Source organism: Triturus cristatus, chromosome 12 (assembly GCF_964204655.1).
Source record: "Triturus cristatus chromosome 12, aTriCri1.1, whole genome shotgun sequence".
In the NCBI taxonomy this organism is placed as follows: Eukaryota; Metazoa; Chordata; class Amphibia; order Caudata; family Salamandridae; genus Triturus; species Triturus cristatus.
In genome coordinates this window covers 23845096-23870973 of record NC_140595.1, presented here as the reverse complement: position 1 = coordinate 23870973, position 25878 = coordinate 23845096, and the positions used below count along the sequence as shown (strand labels likewise).

General features: G+C 47.7%; 1 protein-coding gene and 1 pseudogene across 9 annotated transcripts in view; both read left to right on the top strand.

Annotated features, from left to right (window-relative positions):
• Positions 1 to 25878, top strand: part of GATAD2A (GATA zinc finger domain containing 2A) — a 398521-nt gene that overhangs the window by 168251 nt on the left and 204392 nt on the right. For 7 of the 9 annotated variants that reach the window (XM_085639714.1, XM_085639716.1, XM_085639713.1 and 4 more), the window contains 2 exons: positions 17118 to 17309; positions 18695 to 18824. In XM_085639714.1, coding sequence (XP_085495840.1) covers positions 17118 to 17309; positions 18695 to 18824 — 322 coding nt within the window. The remainder of the gene's footprint in view (positions 1 to 17117; positions 17310 to 18694; positions 18825 to 25878) is intronic. The other 2 variants (XM_085639718.1, XM_085639719.1) reach the window with 1 other exon arrangement.
• The window catches only part of LOC146772255 (importin-5 pseudogene), a 28549-nt pseudogene continuing 25813 nt past the window's right edge, over positions 23143 to 25878 (top strand).

Here is a 25878-nt window from a genome sequence, read left to right as displayed (position 1 = left end):
TTGATGCCTAGGGACCTTACTTATTGGGTGGGTCCAGGATTATGTGTTTCTGCTTTAACAATGTTTGTCCACAGGGGCCATTAGTCACATTAGCTCACTGGGGCAACTCACCACTTGTTTTAAAATGTTTTGTTTTTAGCTGTCCTCAAAACGCCGTTGCGTTCACCACATATTTTAAACTTAATTTTGTATAGTCACGTAACCTTGTCATAAACTTGTGATGCATAGCATCTCTATGAATGATACCTCTATAATTTTTGTCTCCCCTAACAGGTAGTTCTAGGTTACAAACAGGTACATTTAGTAATAAACACTGTCATGAGCAAAACTTCATGCCATAAAACAATAGATGTAGATAGTTCACTTATTTTTTGGTCCTGAAGAATCGCAAGTTGATTAAGACACACAGCGAGAAACATGTTGACCCACACGCTTTAAAAACGAGGACACCATCACGTGAGATTCAATACTCAATCGAGTGCCTCGTTCACTGCTTTTACTTAGGGTAGGAGACCCCCAGAATAAAATTGCCCCTCTAGGTACTCCCAATCCTATTTTAACCATTACACTACGTCTACACAGCCTTGTCCCCACACCCGCACTTCACCATACGGCTGTTGGATAAAAGATCTCCGACAAAGAGCCCCTACTATAGGGAGCCCGTGGGGTATTGCACCGCCGACCCCACGAGGAGCAGCCCATATGATGAAGCATGACCCCTGCAAAGGTGTGTGAGGGCATTCAAATCCAACATATGGATTCCCACCTATTGATCCACCCAGGGCAATAGTGTGACTGAGAGTATCGGGACTTTGCTAATTTATCTATTACTGAGGAACAGCATAAATTCAGTTTTAAATTAATTTCCTAATGCACCCTTTCATCCACAAATGTTGCCCTTTAGTCCCTTTTTACTTTCTGGTTCCCAAGAAAGACGGTACTTTCAGGCCAATACTGGACCTCAGACCTCTCAATATCTACATTCAGTCAGGTCACTTTCACATGAATACTCTTCAACAGGTCCTTCCACTGCTTCATCAAGCCGGCTTCCTTGCCACTCTAGATCTCAAGGACGCCTACTTCCATATGCCTATACACCCTGCTCACAGGAAATATCTAAGGTTTACCGTGGACGGTCAACACTATCAGTTCAAGGTTCCCTCATTCGGAGTAACCACAGCACCCAGGTGGTAGCCGCCCACTTACGGAGGCAACATATTCATGTGTTTCCATACCTGGACGACTGGCTGATAAAAGCCAAGTCATACAACCAGTGTTTTCATCACACTTACCAAACAATTCATCTGCTCCACAACTTGGGGTTCACCATAAACCTCACCAAATAACATCTCCATCCCTCCCACATACATGAATGAAAGAGTTTATATAGCAATCAGCTACTCCAAAAGGAGTGTCCCTGCACTGCAGAATCACATAGCTGGTAGCCCAAAGATGGTTTAACTTCCAAAGAGCCAGGTTTTCAACAGTTTTTTAAAAACTCATCAGATCTCACATGTCTAAGGGGCAGCGGAAGTTTGTTCCATGCCTAAGCCCCTAAGAGGCTGAAAGATTTGCCAGGCGAACTTTGGGACACAGGCGAGTGCCCCCTCTGTTGATCTAAGTGCTCTAGTCGGAGTGTACCAACCAACACGTCTTGTAAGGTAGCTGGTCCCTTTGCCATGAAGAGCCTTAAAGAACATTACTAAGGTCTTAAACTGTATCCGCTCCCTAACTGGGAGCCAATGTAATGCTTTAAGATACAGCGTCATACATCAGTATCTAGGATCCACAATAGACCCTTCCAAAGCCCTTGCACACCCATATCCAGCCAGGATAGCCAGTATGCAAACCCTCATCACAAAATTTCAACCCGAAAACTCACTACCAGCTCGAGTGTTCATGCAGCTCATAGTAATGATGGCCTCTTGCATTTTCATAGTACCCCATGCAAGACTGCAGATGCGCCCTTTACAGGAATGCTTAGCACGTCCGTGGAACCAGGCTCGAGGTCAACTTTCAGATCTGGTGTTGTTGGACAGCCGCACACATTCCTCTCTGCAGTGGAGGAACACACAAAACCTTTCAAAAGGACGGCCATTCCTAGACCCAGTTCCACAAATAGTGCTAACAGCGGAAGCATCACTCACCGGCTGTGGAGCCCATCTCTTAAACCACCCCGTTCAGGGCAGGTGGACCCCTCAACAAAAAGTGCTCCACACCAACCAGCTGGAGTTACTAGCAATCTTTTTCTAGTATTAAAATAATTCCAGCCACATCTCACCAACAAAACTGTCCTTGTCCGCACGGACAATATGACAGCAATGTATTGTATACAAAAACAAGGAGGAACACTTCTTTGCAGCTTTCTCAACTAGCGCAAAACATATGGAGATGGGCCATCCCACAAAAGATATACCTTCTAGCAGAATATCCTCCAGGGATACACAATCAGATTGCGGATCTGCTCAGTCCTCAGACACAGCAGATACACGAATGGGAACTTCATCCTCAAGTTCTTCATCCATTCTTTCACATGTGGGGCCATCCAGACATAGATCTGTTTGCCACACACGCAAACGCAAAATGTCCAACCTTGGCCGCCAGGTATCCAGACCCATTGTCCAAGGGCAATGCGATATGGATAAATAGGTCAGGCAGATTTGCGTGCGCTTTTCCGCCACTCCCATTCATTCCATTAGTAGTGCGCAAACTCAAACACCAGTCTCTCAAAATGATCCTAGTTGCTCCAACATGGGCCCGGAAACCATGGTTTTGCAGCATAGACGTCTTCTAGATTCACAAACTGTGCATATTCCGCCATCTAGTGGTTGGAGTCGGAAAGTGCTTTTTATTTTTTTTTGTGTTGGGAGGTTGCGAAACCTGATCCCTCTGGTGAGGCAACAACCCCCCTTGTGTGTGTGCGCAAGCTATGATTATTTTTTCCACCATGGAGATCAGAGGTGCCTCAAAGATTTCCGTGAAAAGACAGCAGCAGACGCATGCAACAGAGGAGGCCCACCAGAAACTCCAAGGAGATAAGTGGTAATACCAAGTTGCATGAGGGAAAAATATTGAGCAAAGCAGCTTGTTTGGCGCTGCTCAAATTATTCCTCATGCAGCAGGGCAAGTTCACTTTTGTTGCCTTTTTTACAAAACTGTCCCTAGACTGTTAAGGGGATGCTCTGCACGGAGCAATACTTCATCCACCAACGTGGTAAGAATTTCCTCTTTTCTATATTATAAAGCATCATGACTGATTAACTGCTCCACGCGCAAGCGCAGGACTTTAAATAATGTAAGCCGCATTTATTTAAACAAATTCGAAATATATACTAGTCTAATGTGCCTGTATTTGCAGCACCGTGCTGGTACACATGCAAGGTTTTGGTAGTGCATTTCAAACGCACAAATATTTCCCAGTCTTTACTTCGTTTTCAGCCATAGCTAGAACTCAGCTTTGCTTAAAGAGACAATTTAAGACTCTTTTAAACGGTTTTCAACAAAGCAGGGTATTTAATTCCCTACTATTTAACTAGTGGCCATAACAAACATTTATAAAAGCACTAAAGACCGAGTTTAGCTAGCGGCAAAGCCAAACCTTTTGTTTTGCACGGAGCACGATTTTCAACACCGCCCCTGCCCCCACTGATAACATAGCATCGAGGAGGCTTCTGGCATTCCACTGTATAGGCATAAAACTCCTCTGATCCGGCCGAAAACAAGAATGGTAAACTTCAAGGGGCCTTCATGTCGAGCACGGAGGCCTCATAAATCGGGGCCCTATCTCGGGTAAGCGCATTCCTTAACGGTCGTCTGAACAGGGCCTGGAAGTGGGGTTTTTAATTCCTCGATAAGAGCGTAAACAAGCATTTACAATGCAATGGTCTCGGCGTTGGTAAAGTTAGAGCTATTGGCATTGCTCATGACATTATTTTTGTTTGTTTTTGTTTTTAAAACATTTAACCCCTTCGCCGTGGCAGGAATTCCGGCGCGGCGCTGGGGGGGTTTGGGGGCAGCGCGGTGGCGCTGTGCTCGTGACGGAACCACTCCGTCACGAGCCACGGTTGAGCTGTGCTCATGACAGAGTGGTTCCGTCACGTCTCCGCCCACTGCGCTAATCGCCCGCACAGGCGGGGAATTAGCGCCGCGTGGGTGAAGCGTCCGCCAACGGCCGTAGCATGACGGAACCACTCCGTCATGAGCACAGCGCAACCGTGGCTCATGACGGAGTGGTTCCGTCATGAGCGGGGAAGGGGTTAAAGAAACGGCATTGTTATTTACAATGTCAATAGCTTAATCACTCTCAAATGCGAGACCTATTGCATTTGCACCCACACACAGAGCCACCTACACACACACTGATTATTAAGCTATTGACATTGTAAATAACACTGCCGTTTCTTTACATGTTTTAAAAACAAAAACATAAACAAAAAAAATGTCATGAGCAATGCCAATAGCTCTAACTTTAACAATGCCGAGACCGTTGCATTGTAAATGCTTGTTCAGTATTGGCTGGGCCCGTAGAACAGTGCGCACATGATCATTCACCAGGGGAGAATTAGGGATGAGGGAGATAAATTGTACTAGTCTCCAGCAGTAGTTTTGGTTCAACCTCAAAGAAAATCGGGGCTGGTGTTGTGTGTCTGTCACAAGATGCGGATAAGCGAGTGTGACAGTAGGAAAGGAGATGACATAACAGAATGCTAGGAGGGCACAGAAGAAGCTGCAGACGGTGCAGGAGAATGCATCTTGGGAGCCGGCCAGAAAGCAGCGTGGAGAGATGTGTCTGGGGTTCAGAGTGTGGAGAGCTGTGGCGAAGTAGTTATGCTGGTAGAAAGGACCAAAAGTGCAGTGGCTGGACTGGCCATTGGCACACGTCTGTGCGAGAGTCAGCTGTGGCTGCCATTAAGAAGGTCCAGGGGAGCGGGGGGGGGGCAGGAGCATGCAGCAGGAGAATGCGGCAGGCAGTGGAGGGCAGGTGAAGGTAGGCAACCCGTGAAGGAGGGTGAACACAATCGGAAAAAATGCTATAAGGTGAGAAAGAGCGAGAAAGGGTGAAAACAGTCAAAAGTGGTAAAAAGAAACGCAAATGTGAGGCAGTGGAGATAGTGAGGGGAAAAAGGAGCAAAAAAGCAACAAGTTGTCGCAAAAGCAGAGCATGGAGAGTGAAAACAGTGCAAAAAGGCACACAGGAAGGAGTGGATAATGTGGCGAAAAGGGGCAAGAGAAAGAGCAGAGAGTCCGAAGAAGCACAAGGAGGCAAGTGCTGAGAGGCAAAGGGTGAGGCAAAGAAAAGGAGGCAGGAGGCTAGGAGTACTCTGCCCAAAGTTGCAGAGGGATTCGTTGTCTCAAAGGGCTGAGCCTTGTCGGAGAGCCAATGCAATCACGAGAGGAAACAGGCAGGGCTAGGCAACGTCTCCTCAATATTACTCTAATACAACACTGCAGCATTAGGCATATGACTACACGGCAAAGCAACAGAATAAAGAATAGGATACAATGTAACAGTGGAGCATTAGTAATATGACTACAATGTAAAGCTGCTGCATGAGGAAAAGAAATATAGACCCTCCAGCTCTACACAGGTTAGATAAAGCTAGAGACTATGGTCCTGATTAGAAGTGACCCGTGTAGGGCTGAATGCGATAATTATCACATTCCAGCACTGAAGTGTTTAGATGCATCTGATGCGATAATGATAGCCTATTCCGATGTTTTAGGGACTAACGCGTGGATTTTTGTGCTCACTGCTCCAAAATCAACTTGCTACACCAAATATGGAGTCTTTTCCCCTTTGTTAAATTCTAGCAGGATTTCCCAGCCAAAATTTAACAAAAGGGTAAGTAAGATATTTATCGCACCTCTCAACTATCACGTGCATCATCAATACTTGTGACTGTAATCCTTGCGCAAACAGGACATTTGTAATCCAGCTATAGATGTGTTTTAATCAATGGGCACACAGGATACCCATCTGTCCGTTACTTCAACGATAGAACAGTAAAACAGATTTGGTCTACCCACGAATTTTGGTGCAAAATGCCGCTATAAATGCAGTTGTGTGCCTGAAAATTTCCTTTTTATGCCGCAAAATTTTCAAATCAATGCCACAATATCCTGGCGGTGCCTGACAATTATGATCGTAAGTACGCAGTAACTGTGCAAGACTGCACTACTCTTGGGCCTGCCATGCAATTAACCCAGGACACACCCTGTAGTAGCGTTTAATTATCCCATTTCACATGACTGGACCCCCTAACACACACTCAATGCCACTCGACACCTCGAGCACTGCAAAGAATGCAGCTCTTTCTCGGCTCATCCACAACGTGCAGCTCCTAAACACCCCCCCCCCCCCCCCCCAAATAAATCAATGTAAGATTGCGGCTGCCTTTGCAGCCCAAATAGGAGACCCCGTTCAGTGACAGGCTTTACTCCCCTCCTCCATTCATTGAAATCGTAGATGTGCTCGTTACACGACACCCTCCTCTTTGCCTTCACCCCAAGTAGCAAGGTCCTCACCACCACTACCCCCGCCTTCCCTATCACCCATAGGCTTTGCTATTCCTTTATTGGCTGCGAAAGTCGACCACCCAGGAAAGTGGCCAATCAGAGGAGTAACTGCGTCACCCCAGACTGGAAGGCATCAGGCCTGGCTAAAACTCCAGCCCAAGCCGTGACCCTCTTAACGGCTTAAGGCGCATTGTCTGCAAAGGAGCAAAGACAGCAATAGCCGGTGAAGAGGATTCGAGTCCCTCTGGGTGGCTCCAATCCTCCTCCTACTCCCGGCGCTACACAAAAGAGCTTGCACTCACTCCATCTCCAGCAGTCCATAAAGAAAAGTTCACCGACAAAAGAGGCCGCATGTTTTCTTCTCTAGTCCCCTGGAGTGCCAGGCAGCCTACTGGTGCCAGATGCGGTCCCCTTAACCGGGAGACCGCGAGAACAACATTCCGCAGGACTTTTTCATTGGGGAATTACAGCCCCTCAATGTCTGACACGGGTTTCCAGAGCGGCGGACTTCCTAGCCAGTAAATTCATGGGTCCGTTAAAGGGATTCTGAAGTTTTCATTACAACGGTCTCATCTACATCCCGATTACTGGCATGTGCAGTATGCTGCTTTTCAGCCATTTACGCCCTCTGTAGTTTTCCCCCACCATCTGACAATATTTTCTCACGAACGCTAGTTGGAATTGAAAAAAAGATGCCAATTTTATTCCCATCGGGAACGAACTTTAAATCGCGTTGTCTTGCGACTTTGAAAGTGGATGGCTGTTGGCTACCTTCTTCCCTTGAAGCAACTTAAGAGGAGCAAAATTCTTTTTAAAGTGAAAGTTCACACGAAGAAAACTGCGACCTAGGAGCGTTCACTGTATAATTTATAAGAAAGTCAAAAGATCAAATAAAATACAATACATAACCCTATTATGAACCCGCATAACAGAGGGAACACAACATAAAAAGACACTACACTTTGTCATATGCTACACATCCAGTTTAGACAATTCTAAGGATTAAACACTTGTGAAATTTGGACCTCTTTATCTCTACAAGCGGATATCCGTTTCTTTGGATTGTGTTTGTCCTATGCGTCGACGCATTTCGATGGGCTGTCTTTGTGCCGCTATCTTTATCAAGACCAGTGATCGGTGTTTTCTCTCATTCGGTGTTAAGTTATAAATTCCCGGCTAAAGGAAAAAAGATTTTATAATTATGTATTGGTCAATTATCCAATATAAGCCTTATTCCTGATTGTTTATTTTGAACTTTAAGCTATCCAGACTGGCCCATTTATTACCCTCTTTTCTATATTTCTGTCTAGGTCATTCGCTATCCAAGAGTTTTGTCTTAGGTTCCCTCACCTTAACTATAGGTGCTTGATTTGCGTTCTCCAAGTTCCTCTTTTAGACCCACCATGTTCATATTTTTTAAACTATATATAATGGATGTTCTCACCTGAGTATATTCTTCTTTCTTTTATCCTTATTATTGCAACCCACTATAGATAGATGGGCAACATTTCTTATTTTTTTCGGGATTAGATGTTCCGCCTTCGTTAGTCGCTGTTAGATAATCTGTAAGGCATATAGATTTGATCATGTCCAGTCTATTTTGCGTTTTCTAAACTGCACTACTTTACCCCATACTTCTGGGTTGTGTGATCTAGATATTCTCACCTTATTTCCGTTTTCGCTCGAGTTATTCTGCTACGGCTTGTCATGGGATGTTGGGAACTGTTTCTTGTTTGTTCGGTTATCCCGGCTGCTGTTGTCAATATATCCTGATCTATAATGCATACATGTTGGGGTCATGTCCATTCTATATACGACCTTCTAAACTCATCTCATTCGCCCCTCAATATATTGGATCCATTCCTACCTTCTTGTTGATGTTATGATATGGCCCGCATGTTGTCCCTTTTCTTTCAATCTGTAGTATTAGGCTCGAATAGGATCTGTGTGAGGACCGACACTAGATGAGACGTCCTCTGTTTGTTAATTCCCCTGTTCTATAATGAGAAAAGAGTTTTTGAAGGGTTTCTAAGTTATGTTAACCACTGGCAAAGTTATAATAAAGCCAACGGTTCCTCTACTAGATTCCAGCGAAAACAAGTGATCTCGCAATCTGTTTTACCCTCCTATTTCTCTTACCTATGAGATGCAGGCTATTTCGTCCATGCGGGGATAATTCCTTCATGCGGTTTGCGATTTCCGCTGTTATCTCCCGCAGTCTTCTATTTATTCTAAGAGACTCGTTGCCTTATTGGTCACCCCTGTCATGTGACTACTCATGGGCCAATACTATTGTCTCTCTCGTAAAGCTTATTTTGTTTTCCTGTTATACGTTTTCACAGCTGGTACGATTTTTAAAGAATATTTGCAGTTTTCAAAAATCGACACTTAGAAGAAATTTCACAGAAAAACAGTCAATGGTTTCCTATCGAAGAAAATTGAGTTCGCGGTAAGTATGGTTGTGATTACTTTTCAGGGTCAGTGCTGGGCACCAAGATCCAGCACTGGGATCTCTTCTAATAGCAGGTGAGTATTTTCGATTTCGTTGCTCAGTTGATTTTAGGTGAATATTTTAAAGTTTAGAAACTCCACACTTTTTTTTCTTCAAGTGAAACCAGTCAATGTTACCCTATGGAAGAATAGTGAGTTATCGGCTTTTGGGTAAGTATTCGACTGGCAGAGTTAAGGTTCTTAGTATAGACTCGGGGGTCTCCCAGAGTCAGGTAAGTACAGTTGTTACACCCTCAGGGAACAGGGGCAGCCGGGTGCAGAGTGAGGTAGGCCCAATGTTATCCTATGGGAGGCAGGGGGCCCGTGGTTGGTGACTGCTGGCTAGCAGGCCCCGTGGCTGTGGGGGCTGGGCTCCTGGTCACCTACTCAGGGCAAGTGGGGAAGTAGGTAGGTGTAGAGTTTTCACTGCCAGTGCCACTCGGGCGGCTGGGTGCAGAGTGCTTTTGAGCCTTCGGGCGCCTAATTGATTTCAATGGGAAATCTCCAGTTTAGAAAAAGACTGCAAGCTCGGGGACGAGGACTCTTCAGGTGCCACCACCACTTCGAGAGGTAAGTTGGGTAGTTGGAGGATAGGTAGGTACCCCGGGATTGGGCACAGGGGGCCGCCGGGTGCAGGGGTGCCTTTTGGTGTTGGGAAATCTTACCCTCTGTTGATCGTATTTGGTTCTGAGGCTGCAGGCTTCTTCAGGAGTGTTGAGGGAGGTCCTTGGGTGCCGGACTCTGGGTCACAGTCGCCGTGGGGTCGTCCTCGTGGTCTTTGTTCACTCCGGCACCGGCCAGGCTTGGCTGGTGCAGAGTGTGCTGGGTTCGCGGTTCCGGGCTGCTGCCAGGGGTGAAAGGTAGGTTCTGAGTAGAGCCTCTACTCATGGGAGTCCCAGGGGATCAGAGTTCAAAGGTAGCCAGGTCCTCCGGGGTTTCTGAGGTTGCTGGCCACAAGAGATGCCGGGCTTGGAGCAGGAGCAGTTTCGAGGTCGACAGGCCGGTAGGGCTGGGGCCAAAGCAGTTGGTGTCTCCCTCTCCTTCGCAGCTGCAGGGCAGGTCTTCTTTTCTTCTCGCTCTTCTTGTAATTTCGGAATCTGGAATCTGGGGAAGGAAGGTTCAGGGTGCCCCTAAATACTAGATTTAGGGGCGTTACAGGTAGGTGAAGGGCAGGGACCAATGGGTCCTTGTCCTGGGGTGGGTACACCCCCTATCCTGCAGTAGCCTAGTCCTGATTGGGCAGGGCTTCCCATCTTCAAGATGGCGAGAGCCCGGAGATGTGCTTCACCTTGCCTCCCCCACCTGAGGGGTGGGGTTGGCAGGCTGGCACATCCCCTGTCCTTATTTGGGGTTTCCGGCCAAGCTTCCCGCCAGAGTGGGGGGTTGCAGTGGCCTGGGGAAGCTCACAGCGGCGGGTATAGGGTAAAGACAGTAAATACACTTACTGTGTGGATCCTCTGAATATAAGCGCAGCTTTCCACAAGAGGAACAAGCTCTAAACAGAGACTTCTTACTTGAAGATGCAGAGCTCAGGGAGACTCCCTTTCACACGAAGTGCGGTAGAAAATCTGAGGTGAGGAGCTCTGAGGAGAAGGTTTCTAGAGAGGAGCTGGCGCCTGATTGGCTGTAGTTTGGACCAACATAATGACAGAGATAGACTGCGAATGTCTTTTTTCTCTCTCCATGTATCTCTATGGAGATTTCATATAGGGACATTCTTGATGCTTATCACCCTTTTATATCTCTGTTTTATATGATTACTTATATATTATGACTGTATATATTGCTATATTATTTACCGTGGGACTCCCACTCCGACGACTGGGAATATTCAAGCATGTGAATCGATGAAAGACACCCCAATACTGGAGAAATAAACAAACTTGCCGCACTTCAACAAATCCAAGTTTCGTTTTCCATATTCCTGAATCAGCCGGTCCTTAGTAGACTGCTTATCATTTTTCAAGTTCCTTTTTCTTTTTTCTTTTATCCATTAATGCGTCGATATCCTCAACTGTGCGATAATTATACGTTTGGTTATCCCACATTATGCAAAGCATTGCGGGGAATTTTAATTGGACATTGGCCCCCAGCTTCCATAGTTGTAATACTTTGAAGTGCTGCAAGGAGGTGGCAATAAAAGTTGTAGGAGAGTAGGGTCTGCTTTCTATGTTCACCCCCACTTTTTGCTTTTGCTTCACTGGTTTTCGACTTAGATGTGGCTGTGGGCCTGCCAATCAGACCCACAGCCCAGCTGTTCTCTCTCTAAACTAATACTATGTACTTTAGGTGCATAACCCAATTGGATAGGGTCACCTTATTGGCCCCTGTACAGTGTACCTAGGGTACCCAGGGCATAGATGTACCCTAGGCCTACCAGGGGCTGCAGCATGTATTATGCCACCCCTGGCCTGGCCTTCCATTATGACACAACTGGCTGATCACTCAGCTGGGGCAAGGTCGTGTAATCACCCCTTGCTTAGGTTTAATATTCCTATACCTACCCTATATATAGACACGTGTACCTATCAGCCACTCCTATGGCAGTCCTTAACAATCCTGGAGGCAGAGTGCTTGGTAACATGTGAGATGGTGCTCTAGCATGAGCTAAGCTGTCTGCAGCTTTCGGAACCATGTCCTTGTAGCTGTTCTATGACATAGCCTACCATATACTCTTAAAGTGCCTTATAATCTTAAACGGTTATGGTAACTGTTAGAAAAACCCCACTCCCACACCGGAAAGGGTGGTGGTAACGGGGTCCTTCCAGACATACACAGTGGTAGCTTGGCTCGAGTGGTCAGGGGTCAGGCACCGTGTTAAGCATACGCAATACCCATACAATAACCATGCGTGCATCCGTTCCAAAAACGACACTACACCTTAAAAATTATGAAAATATCTCTGTGTTTATCTTCTCTTCTCTTAGTTGCTGATTAAATAAATAATAATACAATCACAGAACACAAGGCTTCTCCTTAAAAAGTGCAGGTCAAATAAATAGTAACACTTTACAGGTGCAATAAATAGGTTCAGGTCAAATAAATACTGTGAGGGAATAAATACTGTACAGGAATAAGTTAGCTCAGGACAATAAATACATTACAGGAATAATTTAGATAAATACAATAAATACGGTACCCTCAATAAATAATACCAGCCAACAATGACATTTGTAAAATCAGATCACATTTAAAATACTATGGGCTGATTTGGCCCAGTCACAGCTTGTGGTTAGGTGGATGGTCTGTGGGTGTCTCACCTAGCTTGGGTAAGGCTGAGGCTAAAACTGAGGTAGATCAAGAGTAATCTAGGAATCTGGCTCTCCCAAACTACACCACCCCTCACACAGGTCACTGTATCAGTCTCAGTCCACCCCTGGCACTTCCAGGCTGGTTCGAACACCTCTTTATCCCTTGGGATGGTCTCTTAGAGCTCCACAGGGCCTTAGGCGCCCTCTATTCCACTTACTGCCCTTTTTATGAAGCTCCGACGCCGCTGGAGTCGTGTCGACGCCGTGAGGCGGTTCCGGTTCGATGTCGGCGGCCTCGGCACAATGTCAGTTCTTGACGACGCCGGTAGGCGGTTCCGGTTCGATGTCGGCGGCCTCGGCTCGATGTCGATCTCCGATTCGATGACGTCGGGCTGTCTTGGCTCGATGTCGACTTCGGGCAGCTCCGGTTCGATGTCGGCGGCCTCGGCTCGATGTCGACCTCCGATTCGATGACGTCGGGCTGTCTTGGCTCGATGTCGACTTCCGCCGGCTCCGGAGTGCGACCTCCACTCCCGACCTCCGGCACGATTCTCTTCAGGTTCCGGCGACTCCGGAGTGCGACCTCCACTCCCGACCTCCGGCACGATTCTCTTCAGGTTCCGGCGACTCCGGAGTGCGATCTCCACTCCCGACCTCCGGCACGCTTCACCTCGGTCTCCGGTGACTCCGGAGGGCGGACTTCACTCCCCCGTCGACGCCGCTCACTCGACCTCGGGTGACTTCCTCCTCGACCTCTGGTACTCCTCACGACCTCCGTCGGCGCCCTCTCTCGACCTCTGGCGGCTCCGGGTACGACGTCTGCTTTCCAGTCAGCGCCGCTTCTCCACCTCGGGCTCCAGGTCTCAGGCTTCTCGACGTCGGACTCCAGGGAAACCAATAAACATGTCAGATTCTTGCTTTTCTTTACTTCTAAGGCCTGTTCCTGCTGTCCAGGTCCTTAAGATGGTTTTTCTTGCTTTGTCCCACACAGGGCTCCAGGCTGGGCTCAGTCAGTAGGGACTAGTATCAAGGGTGGGTTTATGGACCCCACTCCAGGCACAAGTTTCCACCCCTGCTGCCTCACTCCTTCCTCCTTCAGGTTTCTGCTCCTCTCTCTTCACCAGTCAGGTGCCAACTGCCAGCTCCAACTGTCAACTCTGGCTTTAGCTTCTCAACATTCCAAACCGCCTCCAACTGTCACAGGGTTCTGGAATGTTCTGGAAGGTGCTGGTAGGTTCCAGTGGGTTCTGATGAGGTCACAGGTGGCCACCATTTTGTGCTCCAGGCCCTCAGACAGAAGTTCCAGGGGTAGATAAAATGGCTCCCTGAATCTGCATCAATACGAAAAAGTCTGGTGGTTCCCAAAAAGGAAAAATACTAACAGGGTTTGAGGCAAAAGTGGGACAAAATAAATAATGATGAGGAGGGACCACCCAAAGGGCTGACAGGTCTAACAGTAACTATGGTTCGGCTTTATCGAAACATGTCGTGTAAGGTGTCTAACACTTTGGAATAATACCCCCATACCATTTCTGGCAATGAGGATATTATTCCTCCCTTCTAGAGGGAGAAGACCTGTTGAAACCTACTTACCCGGTTAAAGTTAACCAGAGCCCCAGCATCACAAAATGGATGCTGCTGCCACAGACACAAGTCTGACCTCCTGCTGCTGGGAGTCCTTCCAGCGAGGGAGGCTTGGACAATAGGTTTCCTGCCTTGGGAGGTGCGAGCACCACCCTAGACAGGATTTAGTGTATTGGGGCAGGGAGGGTTGAATGAAACGAGACACTGCCTGGGCAACACAAGGTGTCTCATGCATAGTCCAGTTCAAACTGATGCTGGGGCACTCCAGCCCCAGCTCTGGTGCGAAACTGGACAAAGGAAAGGGGGTGTAGCCACGCCCCTTCCTGGTCCCACCCATAGGAGGGACCTTGCAGGTAGCCCAGCCCACTAGCCCAGTATATTAGTAGCTAGTTGAGCCCTGCTAAATTAGATTAACCTGAATCTGCAACTTGAACAGAAACTCTGGACCATCGACATTCGACCTCAGGAAGAAGACTGAAGAAATCTCCCTTGTGGCCAAGGAGTGACCACCCTGGGCAACCAGGCACCATCCAGCGACCGCTGCTTGCTTTGCGACTGATCCTACGAGGGACGACTGCAGAGACTGACCAGCGCCGTGACTTCCAAACACCTCTGACCCAGATCCACCTCTCCACCGAAGCTGAGACCCGTGGAGGCGACGAGGGACGTGAGACCGGCGACTTGGGAAAAGTGGCTAGTAACTGACTAGCGCGACTTCTGAGGCTTCCTCGAGGCTGTGCTTGGGGAATTGAGAAGCCCCACTCCCGAGCACCATCTGCAAAGAAGACCAGCTCCCCACACTTCACGTGTTCTGCGTGGGGCCCTTCTGCACCTGTGTTGCTCGACGTGTTGTCCGGTTGCTGGCCCGTTGGCTAGTAGCCTCTGCGACGACGAACCTTTACTTTCATCTTGCTGGTCCCGCTCCTCCAGACTGGCACCCGCTCCTCTGTAAAAGAGAAGCACCCCAGACCTTCCTGGTCTGCACCAGAAGCAAGTCCTCCATCCTGCGTGGGTTCCGCTTGCCAAGGCTTGTTGGGTCCTGACTCGACTTCGTCGCCGCCAACAGCAAAAGCCTTCGTGGGACAGCTCACCTCCTGGTCCTGGTCGTCCTCGACGTCTCCTGGTACCCGTGGCTGCTGCGACAAGCTTCACCTCTTCACCTACATCTTCACGACATCGCCTGGTTCCTTCCCGGCTCCTGGCTGGTGACCTAGACTCTGTCCCTTCTGCTTGCAGGTTCCTTCCTTCTTGATCCCTACCTTGGGATCCACCGGACACTCTTCACTGACTGCCTGTCAGCAACTTTCCTTCAGGCATCCATAGAAGTCCACGACGAAACCCGACGCAAGTTCACACTTATGCACCCGCAGCCCGTGGGCTAGGTAACTTGGGTACTTCGGTGCTCACAAGGGTATTGACTATCCTAGGGTCTAGTTTCCGAGTCTCGACTTTCTAGCTATACCAGAAGTGTCCTAAAACTGCTTATTTCTAACTGCTAGTAATTCTATCGACTTTTACGCATTACGCGTGAGTGTTTCCACTCTGCACCTGAACCCCGTGGGCCTCCCACTTCCTAACCTTTGGTAGTATAGTGTAGCCCCAGCGATTCCATAGGCCTATCCTGTGTTCGTGATAGTGGTCCTTATACCACTTACTTAGTATATGGTTTGCGTGGCCCCTAGGGCCTAACTGTATTTACTTACCTGTGTGACTTCATGTATGCTTAAATAAGACTGTGTTGTACTTACCTCGAATCTCATAAAGAGTGCTGAGGGTTTGCCTAGAATAAATACATTCTATTTTTATATATATATCTGTTGTGGTGTCCTTTCATTTGGTATTCAAGGGATTACATATGGTATAACAGCTGGCTTCACATGCCATTCAGCGTTTAGCCTAAGACTGCTCTTGTCCATGCTACCACTAGGATAGCTGGTCTATAAGGTTGACTTTACAACCAATCACCATAAGGGTTGTTTGGACTGATACAAGGTGTACACTAGAATTAGTGACATCATATATCAGGCCAACTTCTCACAAAAGTAATCTGCATATTTATAACCTCCGGTCTTGTCTTGAAATCCCTTCACTGTATATGGCCCATCTTTTAGGGCCCTGCTAAGGATTGCTTCTTTAACAGAGTATGAAAGAAAATTCACTAAGATCTTCCTGGGTTTGATCCTTTGGGGGTTGTCGGAAAGGCTCCTTGGATCTCTTGTTCAAGGTTGATGTCATTATCCTTTAGGACTGTGTTCCTTAGTATGTTAATTATAAAGGCCTTCATATCCGTACCCTCCCCTGCTACCGGAATATTCGAAAACCCGTGGGTTGTTTCATCGTGAGTTATTCTCCAGTCTCTCAAAATCATTCCTTAGCCTTTAGTTTTGCTTAACCAACTTGGGGATCTCAGTTGCATTTTTTTGTCATATCTTTTTTGATTTGTCCAACCTCATCTTCCAAGGCCTTAGTGTGAAAAGTAACCTCATCCAATTTTTGTGTTAACTCGGAGCATGAAGCTTGTGTGCAGAGCTGATTAGCCTCTGAAACTTCAAAACAACTCTTAATTTCGTTTAACTCCAATAGGATACTCCTCAGTGAGTGATCTGCTTTTCCCAGGGACACCTATCTGCTTTCGCCATTTTTATCCCTCCGTGTATAAGGATCTTCAGCCTCCTCTGGCGATTCAGTCACTGCCAAAACTACAAACCTGTTGCTAGTGGGGACTGTGACTATATTCATTTGGGCTATTCTGGAATTAATTCCGACCTAATTAGTCCAAATTTGAGGGGGGTGCGCTACTCTTGTCACTCTCTATAGCATTCAAAACCAAATTAGGTGCCTCCATTCCCACACTTTTAACAGAGATCACTTCTTTAGAGCTTCCCCTTCTCTGAAGGCTGGGTAAAACACTGAAAAATGACTTGAGCAAGAGTGTTATTTTAATTGGTAGGGTTGTTAGCTTTTTAGTTCTTTCCCTAGTGTTTTTTGATGGGGATTTACCGGTTTTCCTGCCTTGCAAAGCCCTGGTCGCCCCCACCCTGCCGACCCCGCCTTCCGTTGGTCACGTTCTTTGCTTCCTGAACTGTACCCAGAGGGGACTCTATTGGAAAAAACTGTAAATGTCTTACCTTGCCCCGCTGATATTCCTAGTTAGCAAGGTATACATTGAATTGTTATCACCAGCCTCACCTTTCTCCATAGGTAGGGACTGAAGAGTTCTTACCCGCTCTTTTTTTTAGTGCTGTTTTTCCTCTCTCCCGGCTTTCCCCATCTCAGGTCCCCCAGAGAGGAAGACTGCAGGGATCTTTGTCCTGGAGTACGACTTGTGCTGCCTCTGCCACCGACCCCAACGCCGTCCACCCTCCAGCGCCGAAGCTCCTTGGCCGCCTCTCTCCACCACGATCCTGAATCCCAGCAACTCGATGGCCCGAAACCTGCCGACTCAGCCGGTTACACCATCGCAAACCGGTACGTCGTTTCCGCAATGCAGTCAGGAGCTTCTCAGTGCCTGCGGCTCCATTTTCCCCTCGCTGGCGCCCACAGCTGCCTTAACACGTGGCCACCATGTTCTCTGGTCCTGTTTTAATAATCTTACGTAGTTAATTTATAAACTGGTAACAGACTCTTCAAGGCATGAGAGTCAGAACTGAAATCACTAAAGCAGCAATACCCATTCAGCACCCATTTGTATACCAGGTTTTTGTTTATTATATGTAATGAAGAGTATTTGTCTATTTGTTCAGCCCTATATCTTCATTAAATGTACTTATGTATTTGGTCACAACACAAAATATTCTTCTGCAGTACTTTAGACCCCCTTCAACTTCCAAAACTCTTTGTGGAGCTATCTACAGGCTGCTTTGGATGCCTTTTCAGAGCCAGCCTCGTAACCAACACTTCAAGGAACACGTAAAGTTCGCTTTAGGTCCGCACCATGCTCTTGCATGCACAGCTTTCTTTATTTAATCCCTAATTCTGATTTGTTTGACTTTCATACCTATTCTTGTTTGTTCCAACCAAGGAGCATTCAGATTTCATCCTGATTTAAAAACATTTTTTTAATTGTTTCAGCGGATCCTTGCACTGTTATCCAGGAACAATTTTCCTTGTGTTTCTCTATGGCATTTGTGACTAAGCACTTAATTGTCCTCGTCCTTTTTTCTCTTGCTAGTTTTCTCTTTCTTCCATTCCCTTCTGTCTCCCCAGCCCAGTGTTTCTCTGTTCTGTTGGTCCTCTAAACTGCCTCCATGTTCCCCCTCCACCCTGACACAAAGCATTGCACGTCTTGGTGTCTTTCCAATTCTCTGCCCCTCTCTCTCTGCCCTAATCTATTGCCTTTGACAAAGGCTGTATATTGAAAGTATAGAAAAATCATTTAGCCATGTTGAAGGGTTACATTTATACCGTCCAACGTGGCTGCCATCTTGGAACTACTAGTTTTAATCTAGCAGCCATCCTGAATCTCTGGAAAAGGTTCCAAAATGGCTGCCACATTGAGTCTATATGCAAATTGACCGCTGGCTTGGGAAATATAGGAAATCCTTCCAGATAGACAGCTTGCAGGTATGGTTTTTACTTTGCCAATGCAGGCACAATTTCTCAAGTATTAACAAAGCTAATGGCGGCAACCAGCAACCTTTTGCATTGAGAGGCCACTTTGCTTTGCTAATTCCTTTTTATTCCATTGAAGGCACACCTTGAAATAGCCTAATTAGTTTCATCAGACTCCGCAGTATTTTGATGGAGGGTTGCAGAAAATATTCATGCATAGGGACAAAAAACTATTGTCACAGTCTTAATGCTAATTGACAGAATGTGCCTTTATCATTGATTTAATCTCTTTAATCCCACAGTGAAATCAAGCGGGAAAAGAGAGCAACGTCGCCAGACGTCATCATATTGTCGGACAATGAACCATCCAGTCCACGGGTGAACGGATTAATGAAAAACCCACCTAGAGACACTAACACGGAGGCATTGTTGGTAAGTTTTTAATGTAATAGCCTTTTGACAAGGGCATTGAATGACTTAGGAAGAAATACTGTAGTGTTGCATTCGCTTACTTTCCAGGGACCCGGTAAAATGCTTTTATAAGGAAACTTAAGAGCTGAAAGTTAAAACCACTTAAGTTACTAGTCCATGCCATTGGACCTCTGAGGAAATCTATTTCTAGCCTTCTAATCTTGCTCTTTAATGGAGTGGGCCATGAGACACCTTCTACAAATGAACATTAGTACAAAAGTCTGTGCGTCCTTAAGTAATGACTGAGGCAATATGTGCTCAAGAAGAATTTAAAGTGACAAGTTCCCTATGGTCAATATGTGCCTAACTTAGATCTTTCTCAAGGTCAAAGATAAGACCATCTACCTGATCTCTTACAGGTTTAGGAGCAGTTCTATTTGAACTCCTTTCATACTCCATAAATTGCCACTGTTCTTCCCAGTAGGAGGCCACCTGTAATGCATAAGAGCAGTGGAATAACTTTCTAATATATGGAGTAGTTGCTCAACTTAATGAATGTTTTGTCTCAAACCATAATCTCCTGTTAACAGGAGCTTATGATGGGGTATCTCTGAAAGTGTCTCGTAAATTAGTTTCCAAATTACATTTCTTAAATTGTGTTGCCTAGCATGCCCCCAAAATACTTTGCCCCAAGCAAGTTTTTTTTTTTAAACTAATGTGTAGTTTATTTAATATTGGGTGCAAGAGTTTTGCTTATGACACTCAGGACAATACCTTTGACTGCAAACTACCGTAATTGGTATGTTTTCCTTGCCCCCCCCCCCCGAGTTATGATCTTTAAATAGTTGATCTTGAGGAGTGTCCACTGGAGGAGGGAGTTTTTGAAGGTTAACTACCCATATGTTTAGTGAAAAAGGCTGGACACATTTTCTGTTGTTGTCGTAAGTCTTGATAGTGAGCTTTATTATATTGGAAGAAAATGAAAGTTGTTAAATGGTTAAAAAAAAAATGTAAGAGTAAATGGATGAGATCATGCAAGGCTTCACAGTATGAAGTCCTAAAACCAATGTCTGCATGGTACCAGATAAGTGTGGGGCTCACAAATGTGATGGAAGATGCGCATATAAAGAAAACCTTGTGTATCAGATGACCTAACAGTGAGAAAGTGCCATCTTTCTTGCATGGTAAACCCCACTTATTGCTTAATTGCTGAATGTTCCTTCCCTAAAACTTAAAAGCCAAATTGGCAAACCCTGGCCACATGTCAGCCCCTGGTAAATGGTACCCTAGCTACGCAGGGCCTTGTGACCATGGAAGACCTCTAAGGGCTGCAGCACTTACTGTGCCACCCTTAGAGGCCCTGTACCCTAACACAAACACACTGCCCTTGCAGGCTGAGTGTCTGGGTACAGGACAAAACAGAGAGTCGACATGGCACACATCCATGTGTGCCATGCCCACAACCTACACTGCCCTGGCATACATCAGCCACCCCTCTAGCTGGGTGCCCTAAGACAGTGGTGTGGACACAGGAGCATGAGCCCTGTGCACCTACAGTACCCAGGTCCATTCCTGAGCACTGTAAGTGCAGTGCTGCCATTTAAGAGTATATGGTGCTGGGAGGTCGTCAACACGTTTGGTATCAAACGTCTAAGCACATTAAACCCGCACTGATGCCAGTGTGGGATTTAATGTACAATGCACGACAGAGGGCATCTTAGAGATGACCCCTGAACCTAACCTACAATCCACGTCTAGTCTGAGGAGCTGCCTAGGCTGCCACACAGCAGACCTGTTGCTGGACCCCTGGGTAGAGAGCCATCCGCTCTCCTGGGCCTGCAACAATGCACATCCTGGGCAAGGTGCTAGGTCTCCTCCCCCAGGATGGGCATGGGAAACTTCAAAGGCATGCCGTCTTTGTGAGCTTCTCCAGGCCACTTGCTGTACCCAGCAACTGGCCCCTGCCGGTTCTAAACCCGCCTCTCTGGCAGAAAGACTGGCCGGAAACCGCAAGTAAGGACAGGGGGTGTGCCAGCCTCTGCCAACCCCACCCCTCAGGTGGGGGAGGCGAGGTGAAGCACATCTCCGGGCCCTTGCCATCTTGAAGATGGGGAGCCCTACCCAATCGGGACTAGGCAACTGCCCTCCTCCCACAGCAGAGTGGCAGGATAGTGGGTGTACCCACCACAGGACAGGGACCCAGTGGTCCCTGCCCTTTACCTACCTGTAACGCCCCTAAATTTAGTATTTAGGGGCACCCTGAACCTTCCTTCCTTGGATTCCAGATTCCAAAACAGCAAAGAAAATCAAGAAGAAAGAAGACCTGCCATGCAGCTGCTAAGAAGAGGAAGACAAATTGCTTTGGCCCCAGCCTTACCGGCCTCTCGACCCTCGAACCTGCTCCTGCTAAATCCCAGCACCTTCTGTGGCCAGCGACCTCACAAACCCCGGAGGACCTGGCCAATTGGTGACTCTGAGCATCTGGGACTCCCCCGAGCACAAGTATCTAACCCCTGGCATCAGCCCCAAAACGCGAACTCTGCACCCGCCAAGCCTGGCCTGTGCTGAAGTGGACAAAGACCCTGAGGACGTCCCCCCGGGGACTGTGACCCCGAATCCGGCACCCATAGACCCACCTCAATGCTCCTGACGATGCCCGCAGCCTCAGACACAATGAACCCCCCCCCCCCCCGCGATCAACAGAGGGTAAGATTTCCCGACACCAAAAGGCACCGTGGCGCCCTGCGGCCCCCTGTGCCTGACTCCTGGGTACCTATCCATCCTCCAAATATCCAACTTACCTCTCAAAGTGGTGGTCACACCTGAAGAATCTTCGTCCCCGAACTTGCAGCCTTTGTTCGTCCTTGAGCTTTTCCATTGCAATCCATTGAGCGCCCGAAGGCTCAAAAGCACCATGCACCAGCCGCCCGAGTGGCCCTGGCAGTGCAACTTACTCCAGTATTGGAACTTTCATAGATTCTCATGCTTTGTATCATTCCCCGTCGTCAGAATGGGAGCCTCGGTAAACAAAAAATATATCATAACCATAGAAACAAAAGAGAAAATAGGCTTAGGCCTCATCTCATTTTGTAGTATATCACCCTCTTTGTGTAAAAGAGCCCAAACTTTTGCCAGGATTAATCAGCACAGCCTCACCCTTTGGAACCTTCCTGAGAGAGCTCAGAACCTCAGATTTTTCTACCGCACGTTGTGCTAGGGAGTCTCCACTGAGCTCTGCTCAGTTTTTCACAAATTTTCTCTTAGAAATCTACATTTTACCATCTATAGTGACATTATGTCAGAAAAGGAAAAGAAAGCCTTATTCAGACCCTGTGCTTCTTGTGGAAAGAAGAGACTTTTCATTGAGGATAAGCATGAGAGTTGTATTTACTGCTTATACCCGGAACACAAGGCCACAGACTGCAAGATTTGTCGGACCTTATCTACCAAGACTTTGCGGGACAGAGAAGGTCGGTTGCTAACATGGCTGCAAAAGCTGAAGACCAGGAAGGAGGTTCTCTCTTCAGATGAGGAGGATTCGATTTCTGGCACCTCATCCAGGAGATCAAAGAAGAGGGGTAGGTCATCTCCCTCCATCTCTGCGGAACCCCCTGTCAAAGCCCCTCACGGGATCTCTGAAAGGTCTGAGGAGGCTGGTCCCATGAAATCTCCTCACGGAAGTGAAAAGGAGAGGCAGGGACAGGCTGCTGGTGTGGACACAGCCTCTAGGGACAAAATGGAGGTTTCCATATCTTCTCCTCCGTCCCAAAAGGAAAAGCCTGCGAAGAAACACTCTGCAGGAACTCCACAGATGGCTCCGGTGAAGAAACAGCGTCCGTCGACGTTGACTAAAGCAGGTACGTCGACGACGATTTCCATAGTAAAGACGGTTTCCTTGGTGTCGTCGACGGGACCGTCGACGATGTCTGCTTCATCGTCTACGACAGCTTCATTCTCGTCTTCGACGGCGGTGTCGCCGACGAAGACCACGACCACGATGACGGCGTCGTCGTCGATGAGACCGTCGACGGTTGTCCCGTCGACTATGAAGAAAGCTCCGTCGACGAGCTTGCCGTCGACGAAGAAGAAGGCTCCGTTGACGATCCTACCGTCGACGACTATTCAGGCATCGTCGACGACCTCATTGTCGACGACGATTCACACTCCGTCGACGAAGACTACCGTGCCGTAGACGATTTCATCGTCTATTTCGTCGACGCTTGGGATTCCTTCGACGACGACTCCGTCGACGGCGAAAAATTCTGGATTTTTAATACAGAGGTTGAAAATTACACCGGACATGACTTCACCTAGGCGGGTTACGCCTTTACCACCATCTATGCTTCTAGATGAGTCGGAGGACGAGGATGAGGGTGAGCAGTATGGGGATGCCTACAGTCCCTCAGATCTGCACGTAAAGCAGCAAGAGACTGATACTGAGGAGTATTATGGTCAAGAGGAGCAGGAGGAGCAACAATATGTTCAACAAGAAGTACATCCTCGCACTTTGAGGCAGGACATGATAGCTTTACCAGTTGCTCTGGTTACGGACTTGCGCATGATGTTGCAGGACTACAGAGCTCGTTTTCCATCACACCCTGACGTCCCACCAGTGCACCCATCTACATCAGTGGTTCCGCGAGGGCCGGCAGTGGACTTGCCACCTCTTCCTAAAAACATACCCCGTACCTCACCAATGGTGGTACCAGTAGTGGTTCCTCAGACTTCGTATCCGGAACCTACCAATGAGGATACACAGGATGTGGATACGGATGATGACGATGAGGGGCACGTGGTCCCACTAACTGATCCAGGGGATCCGGATGTGGATCCTGATGACTCTGGAATGCAAGATCCAGATGCTGCAGGGCGGGAGACGAGCGTGTCGCCTCCGGCAGATATTGGGGGGTTCCATAATCTTATGGAGCGTGCATCCAAGAGGTTTCGTCTGCCTCTTACAGTGGAACAGTCGGACTGTTTTCTGTATGACTTTAAGGCGCAGTATAAAAAGTCGGTCAGATCAATTCCCATCATTGAGCATGTGTGGGATGAGGGAATTAAGACTATGCAGAACCCAGCTACGGTCATCCCAGTTCTTCCCCGGCTGGAGAAGAAATACAAGGCCCCTGAGGGCAGTCCTGCATGTCTTCTAGGACAACCAAAGCCTGACTCTGTAATACCTCAGGCCGCACAAAGCAAGTCCAAGAATCCGTCAACACCTTTGACTACACCTCCGGATAAGGAGGGCAGGCGGCTGGACAATGTAGGGAAGAGATTTTCCACCATGGCCAGTTTGTTGGTTCGAGCGGCAAATTCATTAGCCATTCTAGGCAGGTACGACCGCCAGATGTGGTGCGACATGGAGCCGTTTATGGATCTACTGCCAGATTCGAGTCAGGAGGAGGCCAGGCAGGTTCTCATGGAAGGAGAGAGATGTTCTTCTGAAGTCATTGACTGTGCTATGGACATAGCCTCTACTGCTTTCAGGGCTTTGGCAGGGTCAGCGGTCTTGCGCCGTCAAGGCTGGTTAAAAGAAACCTGGTTCCGTCAGGAGGTCCAAAATAAGATCTTGGACCTTCCTTTTGACGGAGAAATGCTTTTTGGTAAGCATGTCGATGAGGCTCTGCAAAGCATAAAGAAGGACACGGACACAGCAAAGTCCTTAGGATCCTTAAATTATCGCAAGGTTCCATTCAGAGGAGCACGTGGACGAGGGTTCTCTACTTATAGAGGAAACCAACGTCAGTATTCCACACAGTCAGGACAGTCCTATAAGAATCAGTACTCAAAACAACGCCAAGGTCAATCGGCGTCTTTCTCTCGTCAGTCCCAGAGAGGACGTCAGAATCGTCAGGGAAGAGACAATGCCAAGAGGCAATAGCGGCCTTCTGGCTCTGACTACTGTTCCTCCCCTACCAAGAACACCGGTGGGGGGCAGGATCTCCTATTGTCTGGACAGGTGGGTCCTTATAACATCGGACCGGTGGGTTTTGAATATTGTTCAGAGTGGCCATACGTTGGAATTCCAAGATCTTCCTCCAGCGAGAGCTCCGGACGCCCGTCCCTCAAAACATCTCCGACTGTTACATCTCGAAGCCCACCAACTATTCATCAAGGGGGCGATAGAACCAGTACCTCTTTCGCAGAGGGGCAAGGGTTTCTATTCCAGGTTCTTCCTGGTTCGGAAGACGGAAGATACGTGGCGTCCTATACTAGACCTAAGGGAGCTTAACACCTATCTCATCAAGCTCTCCTTCAGGATGGTCACTCTCCAGGATATTCGCCGTCTACTGAATCCGGGCGATTTTTTGGCGTCCCTGGATTTAGAGGATGCGTACTTCCACGTTCCAATCCACCCAGCTCACAGGCAATAACTACGCTTCACAGTAGGCAAGAGCCAATTCCAGTTCAAGGTGCTTCCGTTTGGCCTTCGGTCTGCACCTCGGATATTCATGAAGATGCTGGCACCAGTCGCTGCTTTTCTCAGAAAGCAATCCCTAGAAGTGTTCCCATACTTGGACGACTGGCTCGTCAAGGCTCCGTCGCTCAAGGCAACTTCTCAAGCCGTGTCAACTTGCATTCAATTGTTCGCCCACTTGGGTCTTCAGCTCAACAGATCCAAGTCGGTGCTGATACCTTCCAGGTCCCAAAGGTTCCTTGGAGCTATTCTGGACACGACACTATGCACCGCTCGTCCGTCGGAGGAGCGTCAACGCAAGCTGATCACCTTCGCTTGTCAAGTGCTGCAGAGGAAAAATGTGTCGGTTCGCCGGTACAAGTCCTTTTGCAGCGTGAATCTTTCTGGATTCACTATGCTGCATTATTCCGTGATCTTGTGGTTGGGTCCGGATTCGTAGTCTTTTCTTTGTTTTTTTTTGGGTTTTTTTTCGTAGCCCAGGTGGGCGTCGACGTACACCATTTGGTGCACCTCCCGTGACGTCGTCGTGCTTCCTGCGGAAGTCCCACCTTTGGGGCGCCATCTTCAGATTCTTTTTTCCGCCGTTGGGTCTGGATCGTCATCGGGAAGCTCCAGAATTACACTCGAAGGAAGAAGGAAGAAAAGCGAGTTTCGTCG